The sequence below is a fragment of the Thalassophryne amazonica genome, chromosome 5 (genome assembly GCF_902500255.1).
Source record: "Thalassophryne amazonica chromosome 5, fThaAma1.1, whole genome shotgun sequence".
In the NCBI taxonomy this organism is placed as follows: domain Eukaryota; kingdom Metazoa; phylum Chordata; class Actinopteri; order Batrachoidiformes; family Batrachoididae; genus Thalassophryne; species Thalassophryne amazonica.
In genome coordinates this window covers 8,599,403-8,612,400 of record NC_047107.1, presented here as the reverse complement: position 1 = coordinate 8,612,400, position 12,998 = coordinate 8,599,403, and the positions used below count along the sequence as shown (strand labels likewise).

General features: G+C 44.8%; 1 protein-coding gene across 2 annotated transcripts in view; it reads left to right on the top strand.

The window, feature by feature from the left end:
• The window catches only part of LOC117510090 (rasGAP-activating-like protein 1), a 145,768-nt gene that overhangs the window by 118,889 nt on the left and 13,881 nt on the right, over positions 1-12,998 (top strand). For both annotated transcript variants that reach the window (XR_004560612.1, XM_034169705.1), the window contains exons 17-20: positions 7,942-8,079; positions 8,579-8,714; positions 10,267-10,387; positions 12,237-12,316. Coding sequence is in view for 1 of the 2 variants with exons in the window: in XM_034169705.1 (XP_034025596.1) it covers positions 7,942-8,079; positions 8,579-8,714; positions 10,267-10,387; positions 12,237-12,316 (475 nt within the window). In the remaining variant the exon portion in view is untranslated. The remainder of the gene's footprint in view (positions 1-7,941; positions 8,080-8,578; positions 8,715-10,266; positions 10,388-12,236; positions 12,317-12,998) is intronic.

Here is a 12,998-nt window from a genome sequence, read left to right as displayed (position 1 = left end):
AAACCATTACTTAAAAAGCCATTACTTGACCCAGCTATCTTAGCTAATTATAGGCCAATCTCCGACCTTCCTTTTCTCTCAAAAATTCTTGAAAGGGTAGTTGTAAAACAGCTAACTGATCATCTGCAGAGGAATGGTCTATTTGAAGAGTTTCAGTCAGGTTTTAGAATTCATCATAGTACAGAAACAGCATTAGTGAAGGTTACAAATGATCTTCTTATGGCCTCAGACAGTGGACTCATCTCTGTGCTTGTTCTGTTAGACCTCAGTGCTGCTTTTAATACTGTTGACCATAAAATTTTATTACAGAGATTACAGCATGCCATAGGTATTAAAGACACTGCGCTGCGGTGGTTTGAATCATATTTATCTAATAGATTACAATTTGTTCATGTAAATGGGGAGTCTTCTTCACAGACTAAAGTTAATTATGGAGTTCCACAAGGTTCTGTGCTAGGACCAATTTTATTCACTTTATACATGCTTCCCTCAGGCAGTATTATTAGACGGCATTGCTTAAATTTTCATTGTTACGCAGATGATACCCAGCTTTATCTATCCATGAAGCCAGAGGACACACACCAATTAGCTAAACTTCAGGATTGTCTTACAGACATAAAGACATTGATGACCTCTAATTTCCTGCTTTTAAACTCAGATAAAACTGAAGTTATTGTACTTGGCCCCACAAATCTTAGAAACATGGTGTCTAACCAGATCCTTACTCTGGATGGCATTACCCTGACCTCTAGTAATACTGTGAGAAATCTTGGAGTCATTTTTGATCAGGATATGTCATTCAATGTGCATATTAAACAAATATGTAGGACTGCTTTTTTGCATTTACGCAATATCTCTAAAATCAGAAAGGTCTTGTCTCAGAGTGATGCTGAAAAACTAATTCATGCATTTATTTCCTCTAGGCTGGACTATTGTAATTCATTATTATCAGGTTGTCCTAAAAGTTCCCTGAAAAGCCTTCAGTTAATTCAAAATGCTGCAGCTAGAGTACTGACGGGGACTAGAAGGAGAGAGCATATCTCACCCATATTGGCCTCTCTTCATTGGCTTCCTGTTAATTCTAGAATAGAATTTAAAATTCTTCTTCTTACTTATAAGGTTTTGAATAATCAGGTCCCATCTTATCTTAGGGACCTCATAGTACCATATCACCTCAATAGACCGCTTCGCTCTCAGACTGCAGGCTTACTTGTAGTTCCTAGGGTTTGTAAGAGTAGAATGGGAGGCAGAGCCTTCAGCTTTCAGGCTCCTCTCCTGTGGAACCAGCTCCCAATTCAGATCAGGGAGACAGACACCCTCTCTGCTTTTAAGATTAAGCTTAAAACTTTCTTTTTTGCTAAAGCTTATAGTTAGGGCTGGATCAGGTGACCCTGAACCATCCCTTAGTTATGCTGCTATAGACGTAGACTGCTGGGGGGTTCCCATCATGCACTGAGTGTTTCTTTCTCTTTTTGCTCTGTATGCACCACTCTGCATTTAATCATTAGTGATTGATCTCTGCTCCCCTCCACAGCATGTCTTTTTCCTGGTTCTCTCCCTCAGCCCCAACCAGTCCTAGCAGAAGACTGCCCCTCACTGAGCCTGGTTCTGCTGGAGGTTTCTTCCTGTTAAAAGGGAGTTTTTCCTTCCCACTGTCGCCAAGTGCTTGCTCACAATTATTGTATAACCTTGCCTTACAATATAAAGCGCCTTGGGGCAACTGTTTGTTGTGATTTGGCGCTATATAAATAAAATTGATTGAATTGATTGATTAAGACATTCCTGCAGTTACCTAATTGGTGTGTGTCCTCTGGCTTCATGGATAGATAAAGCTGGGTATCAAGCACCTACCCACATAGCTGACTTAATTAAACCCTACATACCAGCCTGGGCTTTGCGGTCTCAGGGTGCAGGACTACTTTGTGTCTCTAGGGTGAATAAACAGTCTGCGGGTCACAGAGCTTTCTCTTCTCGTGCCCCTGTTCTGTGGAATGATCTCCCTGCATCAATAAAACAGTCAGATTCTGTAGAGACTTTGAAGTGCAGACTTGAGAAAATTTATTCTCCCTCTTGTCTGATTAGATTACTGGCTTAGTATGGTACTATGCTTCTTTTCCCTTTAATTCATCTTATTACAACCGCCAAGGACAAAATAAAATCATCAGCGTTTCTTTTTTTCTTTATTTATTTGTCTGCCTGTTAGCAGGATTACGTCAAAACTACTACACGGATTTTGACAAAATTTTCTCCACAGATGCATATTAGACCAAGGAAAACCCCATTCGATTGTGGAGGCAATCCAGACCAGAATCCAGATTCTGGATCAAGATTTCCATTTAAATAGGCTTTGAAGGATTACTTCAAAACTACTTAATGAATTCTCAACAGATTTTTACCACAGATAGATATTCATCCATGGAAGACTCCACTGAATTTTGGAGGTGATCTGGATTGGCGGACTCTCTTGCTCTTGTTATCAATGGAACAGGTCTCGGCCTCAACTTCATCTAAATTCTGGATCTGTTAGTGAAGCTTAGGGCTAGCAGCTGGTGATCACCTTAATATTTTCTTTGCTTTCCTGTTGATTTACTGATTGTGAACTATACCTTAGGTGCAGTTTTTCTGGCCGACACACTAGAGTCTGCATTTGGAAGAAACGCTACCGCAGTGACAGGGCCACTGGTGGGATGAATAGAATAGAAGAGGGTTAGAGCCTTTATTGTCATTGCACATAGATACAGACAATGAAACTTGTCCTCTGCATTTAACCCATCCTAATTACAGTTCGACACACACTAACCACTAGGAGCAGTGGGCAGCCACACTCCAGCGCTTGAGGACCAACTCCAGATGTAAACGCTGCCTTGGTTAAGGGCTGAAAAAGGAGCAGACCCTAAATAAGCATGTTTTTGATTGTGAGAGGAGGAAACCCATGCAGACACAGGGAGAACATGCAAACTCCACACAGAAAGGCCGGGAACTGATCCCATGACCTTCTTGCTGTGAGGCACCAGTGCTAACCACGAAGCCACCGTGCTTAGTGGTAAGCACGGGGCAGTTAACACTGATTTGTTGAACACTGGCCCTGCACCACAGGGTGCTGGATGACCCCCTGCCTGCAGTGTAAATGCTTGTGTGGTCATCTCAATAATTACAGCTTTTATGTTGTTTTGATTTTCTGTTTCTTCACCTTTATATACACCTTTGTTAAAACCTTGTAACTGCTAGAATGGCCTAAGCAGTGGGTCACCCATTTAAGTCTGGTCTGCTTGAGATTTCTTCTTTAGTACAGTATTGTTCAGAATAATAGTAGTGCTATGTGACTAAAAAGATTAATCCAGGTTTTGAGTATATTTCTTATTGTTACATGGGAAACAAGGTACCATTAGATTCAGTAGATTCTCACAAATCCAACAAGACCAAGCATTCATGTTATGCACACTCTTAAGGCTATGAAATTGGGCTATCAGTAAAAAAAGTAGAAAAGGGGGTGTTCACAATAATAGTAGCATCTGCTATTGACGCTACAAACTCAAAACTGCCTGGTTCTGCTGGAGCTTTCTTCCTGTTAAAAGGGAGTTTTTCCTTCCCACTGTCGCCAAGTGCTTGCTCACGGGGTCGTTTTGACCATTGGGGTTTTTACGTAATTATTGTATGGCCTTGCCTTACAATATAAAGCGCCTTGGGGCAACTGTTTGTTGTGATTTGGCGCTATATAAATAAAATTGATTGATTGATTGAAAACTGTTATGTTCAAACTGCTTTTTTAGTAATCCTGTGAATCACTAAACTAGTATTTAGTTGTATAACCACAGTTTTTCATGATTTCTTTACATCTGCGAGGCATTAATTTTGTTGGTTTGGAACCAAGATTTTGCTCGTTTACTAGTGTGCTTGGGGTCGTTGTCTTGTTGAAACACCCATTTCAAGGGCATGTCCTCTTCAGCATAAGACAACATGACCTCTTCAAGTATTTTGAAATATCCAAACTGATCCATGATACCTGGTATGTGATATATAGGCCCAATACCATAGTAGAACTATGCCCATATCATGATGCTTGCACCACCATGCTTCACTGTCTTCACTGTGGCTTGAATTCAGAGTTTGGGGGTCATCTCACAAACTGTCTGCGGCCCTTGGACCCAAAAAGAACAATTTTACTCTCATCAGTCCACAAAATATTCCTCCATTTCTCTTTAGGCCAGTTGATGTGTTCTTTGGCAAATTGTAACCTCTTCTGCACATGTCTTTTATTTAACAGAGGGACTTTGTGGGGGATTCTTACAAATAAATTAGCTTCACACAGGCGTCTTCTAACTGTCACAGTACTTACAGGTAACTCCAAACTGTCTTTGATCATCCTGGAGCTGATCAATGGGTGAGCCTTTGCCATTCTGGTTATTCTTCTATCCATTTTGATGGTTGTTTTCCATTTTCTTCCACACGTCTCTGTTTTTTTTTTTTTTGTCTATTTTAAAGCATTGGAGATCCTTGTAGATGAACAGCCTATAATTTTTTGCACCTGCGTATAGATTTTCCCCTCTCCAATCAACTTTTTATTCAAACTACACTGTTCTTCTGAACAATGTCTTGAACGTCCCATTTTCCCCAGGCTTTCAAAGAGAAAAGCATGTTCAACTGGTGCTGGCTTCATCCTTACATAGGGGACACCTGATTCACACCTGTTTGTTCTACAAAATTGACAAACTCACTGACTGAATGCCACACTACTATTATTGTGAACACCCCCTTTTCTATTTTTTTTTTTTTTTACTAATAGCCCAATTTCGTAGCCTTAAGAGTGTGCATATCATGAATGCTTGGTCTTGTTGGATTTGTGAGAATCTCCTGAATCTAATGGTACCTTGTTTCCCATGTAACAATAACAAAAATATAAACGCAACCCTTTTGGTTTTGCTCCCATTTTGTATGAGATGAACTCAAAGATCTAAAACTTTTTCCACATACACAATATCACCATTTCCCTCAAATATTGTTCACAAACCAGTCTTAATCTGTGATAGTGAGCACTTCTCCTTTGCTGAGATAATCCATCCCACCTCACAGGTGTTCCATATCAAGATGCTGATTAGACACCATGATTAGTGCACAGGTGTGCCTTAGACTGTCCACAATAAAAGGCCACTCTGAAAGGTGCAGTTTTGTTTTATTGGGGGGGGATACCAGTCAGTATCTGGTGTGACCACCATTTGCCTCGTTCAGTGCAACACATCTCCTTCGCATAGAGTTGATCAGGTTGTCAAATGTGGCCTGTGGAATGTTGGTCCACTCCTCTTCAATGGCTGTGCGAAGTTGCTGGATATTGGCAGGAACTGGTACACGCTGTCGTATACGCCGGTCCAGAGCATCCCAAACATGCTCAATGGGTGACATGTCCAGTGAGTATGCCGGCCATGCAAGAACTGGGACATTTTCAGCTTCCAAGTTGTTCCAATTGTGTACAGATCCTTGCAACATGGGGCCGTGCATTATCCTGCTGCAACATGAGGTGATGTTCTTGGATGAATGGCACAACAATGGGCCTCAGGATCTCGTCACGGTATCTCTGTGCATTCAAAATGCCATCAATAAAATGCACCTGTGTTCTTCATCCATAACAGACGCCTGCCCATACCATAACCCCACCGCCACCATGGGCCACTCGATCCACAACATTGACATCTGAAAACCTCTCACCCACACGACGCCACACGCGCTGTCTGCTATCTGCCCTGAACAGTGTGAACCGTGATTCATCCGTGAAGAGAACACCTCTCCAACGTGCCAAACGCCAGCGAATGTGAGCATTTGCCCACTCAAGTCAGTTACGACGTCGAACTGGAGTCAGGTCGAGACCCCGATGAGGACGACGAGCATGCAGATGAGCTTCCCTGAGACGGTTTCTGACAGTTTGTGCAGAAATTCTTTGGTTATGCAAACCGATTGTTTCAGCAGCTGTCCGAGTGGCTGGTCTCAGACGATCTTGGAGGTGAACATGCTGGATGTGGAGGTCCTGGGCTGGTGTGGTTACACGTGGTCTGCGGTTGTGAGGCTGGTTGGATGTACTGCCAAATTCTCTGAAACGCCTTTGGAGACGGCTTATGGTAGAGAAATGAACATTCAATACACGAGCAACAGCTCTGGTTGACATTCCTGCTGTCAGCATGCCAATTGCACGCTCCCTCAAATCTTGCGACATCTGTGGCATTGTGCTGTGTGATAAAACTGCACCTTTCAGAGTGGCCTTTTATTGTGGGCAGTATCAGGCACACCTGTGCACTAATCATGGTGTCTAATCAGCATCTTGATATGGCACACCTGTGAGGTGGGATGGATTATCTCAGCAAAGGAGAAGCGCTCACTATCACAGATTTAGACTGGTTTGTGAACAATATTTGAGGGAAATGGTGATATTGTGTATGTGGAAAAAGTTTTAGATTTTTGAGTTCATCTCATACAAAATGGGAGCAAAACCAAAAGTGTTGCGTTTATATTTTTGTTGAGTGTATATATAGATAGAATAATGCAATATTATTCTGAACACTACTGTACCATCAGAGGGAGTTTTTCCTTCCTACACTGTTACGGTTCGGACGAGCGTGGAGGACGAACCCAAAAGCAGGAAGCAGAGAAATGGATGTTAGAAGATGGATTTATTTTACAATGGAATAATATACAGAGGAAATAATATGCAGGAGCGTAATCTAGCCGAGTGGAGACCAGCCCACACAGCGGTGGAACCAGGGGATCCGTAGTCCCAGCAACTTCGGTTCTGGAGTGGTGGGTTCGGAGCCAGGTGGCCACCACAAACTGTTGACGAGGCTGGGGAAGATCACAGAAGGGTGAGTGCTGAGCCATTCATTTCCAGAAGTGGTTCTTACAGTCAATCCATGACAAACAATCACAGCTGGTTCAGATATGCAGGCAGTTAGACAGAATGATTCAGTTCAGTTTCTTCTGGTAGTTCTTATCAGGAAAAGTTCACAATTCAGTTTGTATGAGTATTTCAGGCAGTGTTCAGTGAGCTGCAGCTCATATGAGCAAAATGAGAGCAAACACAGCTTGACTGATGTAGAGCGTGGGAGCTCCGTAACAGACTGCAGATGAGTCTTGGTAGCAATCAGGTTGCATCAGCGATAAGCTGCGGTGCTTTCTGGCTGGTGTGTGAAAACAACAAGAGACAAAGATATGCAAAGTTAAGCAAGGTGACCAGGCTTACCGTGGAAGGTTTGCAGCATTTCTGGCGAAGATGGAATGAGGAGCCGGGGTTCATATGCTGTTGCTGATTAGATAGGAATCGGGTGTGTCAATCAGCTTGCGGTGCGCCACCTGTGAAGGACAGGGAGAGAGGAGCAGTAGCAGGAGGACAGAACAGGCAGCCCACAACACTACACAGTGAAATCACCAGTGTTAAATTAACACTGGTGATTTTACTGTGTACTGTTGCCTGTGGTGCTGTATAAATGAAATAAATTGAGCAGCGCCTCCTGGAGGCTGATCTATAAAGTCATATGCTGAAGTAGCCTGCCTTAGACGGGCGTCATGTACGGGGGCGGGGGGTCGCAGACTCTCATCCGCTTCACATCACTGCTTCGGGGCTGAAATTGGACTTCTTCCACAGGGGTTGAGGAGGTTGCATCCACCCCACCCATTCAGCCATAGACCCAGGGTGTGATCAAATATGGGAAAGGTCTTGCACAGACAAACACTGATGCTTGCAGAATTAGAAGATTTAAAATAAAAATCATCTGTTAAAAACGATGAGCAGAGAGTCAGTACTTAATTTCCCACATTGCTGTAGATTTCAGGTAAATCACAACAGATTTTTAAAATTTCCCAGTCACAACCCCTCCTCCCTTCACCTGAGGCTAGCCCCGCCCCTGTCCCATAAGACGCACGCTGTCCTCACAGCTGCTGTGTGACTCTTTGTGGTTTCAGACGCGCTCCTCCATCCCTGTCCAGTGTGTGCGCGCAGTGGAACGTGTGGATGAAAATGCATTCCAGCAACCGAACGTGATGCAGGTCGTCACGCAGAACGCGGACGGACAGTTGGACACCATCTACATCCAGTGCAAGGTGCAGCTCCGCCCCTTCATTTGTTGCAGGCCTCAGCTTGAACACAGTTTTTCAGTTGTGTTGATCTCCATCTTTTCTGTCTTCTGTCTTTTCTTTTGTGCTTTTCTTTCTACCTTTCAGAAATTCATCCTTCTGATTTTCTTCTGTCCTTTCCTTTTCTATGTTCTGTCTTTTGAAATCTGTTCAAACAGGTGTTCATACACCTGTCCTCATTTCTTTTTTGATCCCTCTGGATCTTGATCTGTCTCTTCTGTATGTGTCCTTTTGACTCCTTTCATCCTACATTCTTGGTGTCTCCTTGTGCCCAGCTAGGTCTTTGTCCTTCCTTTCTTTCATCCATCCGTCTTTTTGTCCTTCCCATCATTTCCTCACAAACAGCCAGCCACTCGTTTTTAAGCATCTTTGGATAAAATGAGACGTCTTTGCGTTGCCACGTGGATGTTGATTGTCGTTCATGTTGGAAACCCACGATAGACACTGAATTCCTGTTTTTGAGCAGAATGTGAACGAGCTAAACCAGTGGCTGTCCGCCGTCAGGAAAGTCAGCATCTACAACGAGCGCATGCTGTCCTCCTTCCACCCAGGCGCTCATCGCAGCAGCAAATGGACCTGCTGCCTGAAGGCGGACCGTGCTGGTAAGTGACCCTCCAAATAATAGAGAATTCAAGCTAAGTCACTGGCAGCAGCGTTGAGTTCTAATATGGCCGCCGCCTTGGTTTCCAACATTTCCAACACTTAAATCCTCCAGAAAATCATTGTAAAGAGTTTCTGAAATGAATACATACATTAATACCCATGAATGATGTTTTTAACCTTTTCTAGAGGCAAAGATATGCAAAAATAAGCCAAATAGAAGCCATTTTGGATTTTGAAAAAGCCAGAAGAGGGATTATTGATGACTTTTAGCGTGTGATTCTGCACATTTTTGTGGACCTATCTTCAGCTTGTTCCTCAAAATTTCCATTTTTTTGGTTTCGTAGCTTCCGTTTGACTTAAGTCTTAAACAAGCTCCTGGTTTCCGAGTCAGGAAGATCTGCACATTCACTCGCTCATACTTATCAGGAACTCACTGGTCATTAGCACAGACTTTGTCATTTTTCTCCTCTTGGACCAGAGACACCAGTCCATCACTCGTGAACTCTGAGCGAGGACTGTGGGTGTACTGCTCATCCCACTGACCCTCCTGCTTCACAAGCACACATTAGACATGCAGGAGATGAAGTGTTGATTTTATCAGGAATCAGCTTCCATCACTGCATCACACCGATCGTAAAAACAAAACCACATTGTCACTTCAACATGACAGCGTGAAACTGCTCTCCACCTTCAAACAGACAATACCTCAAAAGTGAACCTTTAATTTACAGAAGCTTTGTTTTGTCACTTGAAGGCCAAAAATTGCTCCAGTACTCAGCTCAGGTTTGGCAGCATGTGCTGGTGCCACATCCACCGCACGACTGAATGTCCTGGATGGCAACCACTCAGGAGAAAACTGGTCTATCCTGACCTTTCCAAAGTAATCATCTATCTGCTGCAGCTACGTGAAGTGCGGGGCGTGTGTTCTTGGCCAGGGGAAGTGCAGGGCGTGTTCTTGAGCAGGTGAAGTGCACGGCGTGTTCTTGAGCAGGTGAAGTTCACGGCGTGGTCTTGAGCAGGTGAAGTTCACGGCGTGGTCTTGAGCAGGTGAAGTTCACGGCGTGGTCTTGAGCAGGTGAAGTGCACGGCGTGGTCTTGAGCAGGTGAAGTTCACGGCGTGGTCTTGAGCAGGTGAAGTTCACGGCGTGGTCTTGAGCAGGTGAAGTTCACGGCGTGGTCTTGAGCAGGTGAAGTGCACGGCGTGGTCTTGAGCAGGTGAAGTTCACGGCGTGGTCTTGAGCAGGTGAAGTGCAGGGCGTGGTCTTGAGCAGGTGAAGTGGGGGGCATGTCCTTTGCTGTTTCCAGCTGCTGGTATCCTCAATATTGAGGCACCTGCATGCTGGATCATGTTCAGAGAAACACGCAAGTCCAAAATGTCGATGCTGATGCTCATTCACAATGGAAATGCTTCCCCTCACGTGTCTCACAAACCAGTTACGAATTAAAAAAATATATAAAAAATTTTACACAAAGGCTTAAAATGGATTTTGGCTGCAGACCGCACTCTGAGTGCTGTTGTATTTATGTCTGTGACATTACTGCTGTTGTCAGGTCCAGGTTGCAGCAGAACTCACTGTGCTGCCACACTGGGAGACTGGAGTGACCCTCTGGATCCGGACGGGGAGACGCAGGCCATTTACAAGCAGCTGGTCAACGGCAGAGACAAGCTGAGGTCAGTGCAGAGGACAGACTGAGTTCAGTGCAGAGACACACTGAGGCCAGCGCAGAGGACAAATTTAGGTCAGTGCAGAGGACACACTGAGTTCAGTGGAGAGGACAAATTGAGGTCAGTGCAGAGACGCACTGAGGCCAGCGCAGAGGACAAATTGAGGTCAGTGCAGAGACGCACTGAGGCCAGCGCAGAGGACAAATTGAGGTCAGTGCAGAGACACAGTGAGGTCAGCGCAGAGGACAAATGAGGTCAGTGCAGAGACACACAGAGGTCAGCGCAGAGGACAAATTGAGGTCAGTGTAGAGACACACTGAGGTCAACACAGAGGACAAATTGAGGTCATTGCAGAGCACACACTGAGTTCAGTGCAGAGGACAAATTCAGGTCAGTGCAGAGGACAAATTCAGGTCAGTGCAGAGGACACACTGAGTTCAGTGGAGAGGACAAATTGAGGTCAGTGCAGAGACGCACTGAGGCCAGCGCAGAGGACAAATTGAGGTCAGTGCAGAGATGCACTGAGGCCAGCGCAGAGGACAAATTGAGGTCAGTGCAGAGACACAGTGAGGTCAGCGCAGAGGACAAATGAGGTCAGTGCAGAGACACACAGAGGTCAGCGCAGAGGACAAATTGAGGTCAGTGTAGAGACACACTGAGGTCAACACAGAGGACAAATTGAGGTCATTGCAGAGCACACACTGAGTTCAGTGCAGAGGACAAATTCAGGTCAGTGCAGAGGACAAATTCAGGTCAGTGCAGAGGACAAATTCAGGTCAGTGCAGAGACACACTGAGGCCAGCGCAGAGGACAAATTTAGGTCAGTGCAGAGGACACACTGAGTTCAGTGGAGAGGACAAATTGAGGTCAGTGCAGAGACACACTGAGGTCAGTGCAGAGGACAAATGAGGTCAGCGCAGAGACACAGTGAGGTCAGCGCAGAGGACAAATGAGGTCAGTGCAGAGACACACTGAGGTCAGTGCAGAGGACAAATTGAGGTCAGTGCAGAGACACACTGAGGTCAGTGCAGAGGACAAACTGAGGTCAGTGCAGAGGACAAATTGAGTTCAGTGCAGATGATAAATTGAGTTCAGTGCAGAGGACAAATTGAGGTCAGTGCAGAGACACACTGAGGTCAGTGCAGAGGACAAATGAGGTCAGCGCAGAGACACAGTGAGGTCAGCGCAGAGGACAAATGAGGTCAGTGCAGAGACACACTGAGGTCAGTGCAGAGGACAAATTGAGGTCAGTGCAGAGACACACTGAGGTCAGTGCAGAGGACAAACTGAGGTCAGTGCAGAGGACAAACTGAGGTCAGTGCAGAGGACAAATTGAGTTCAGTGCAGATGATAAATTGAGTTCAGTGCAGAGGACACATTGAGGTCAGTGCAGAGGACACACTGAGGTCAGTGCAGAGACACACTGAGTTCACTGCAGAGGACAAATTGAGGTCAGTGCAGTGATACACTGAGGCCAGCACAGAGGACAAATTGAGGTCAGTGCAGAGGACACACTGAGTTCAGTGCAGAGGACAAATTGAGTTCAGTGTAGAGGACAAATTGAGGTCAGTGCAGAGGACACACTGAGTTCAGCGCAGAGGACAAATTAAGGTCAGTGCAGAGACACACTGAGGTCAGTGCAAAGGACAAATGAGGTCAGTGCAGAGGACAAATTGAGGTCAGTGCAGGGACAACCTGAGGTCAGAGAGGACAACACTAACTGCAGTACACTCACTGAATTCTAGAGGGCGATGCTGCAGCATTGACACTGATGTTTGTTGATCTCACAATCAGAAGTCTTGAAATAGACAAAGCAGCTTCCACACAGTGATTGATGATGTCATTAATACTGCAGGAAAAAGTATGTGGAGACAGTGCAGATGGAAAAGACGTCCTGCAAAAGAGAAGAGACAATCGGCTCTGATGTTCACTCAGGTGAGGCTGCAGCAGCAGTACCCTCCTCCTCCCTCCTCCTCATCATCACCTACACACGTCAATCATCTGCTGAGGTCACATCAAAGCTCTGTGTCATGTCCTGCTGTGCAAAACTATGTGCACGTACGTTTCTTCTGTACTGATGCTCCCACAGCAGGGTGCAAACGCCGAGTCTCTGGGCTGCTTTGAATTATAGACCTTTTCAAGAAGGTAATGTTGGTCATCTTAAAGACACATTCAGTGGGAACTCTGACAGTTTTAAATCTGGAGCCTTTTTAACATGTTTTGGGGTTCACTTTGGACTAAAAAGATTTTAATGGATCCTGTATTTACTTTGATCTTTAAAAGTATCATGAGTTAAACAGCATTCCCCCGCAGAGGTCCACCTCTACATATCTACCTCAGAAAACATTGATACATGTAAAACTTCCTGGACCAACAGTACTACAGGAGATTAATCTGTTTTTAGTACGTTGTTTTGCTGTGCTATCTTCATCCTCTGTGAGGTTGAAGTGACTTTGGATGCAAAGAGTTGAAGAAGCTTAGAAAGGAAGACCTGGTTGCAGTAGCCTGATATTTTGGGGTAGATCTAGATACAGAGACAGAAAAGTAAGAGACAGTGGAGATTCTCATTACAGCTTTACGTTTGTCTGATAGACAGTGGTGGGCACAGCTAAAGAAA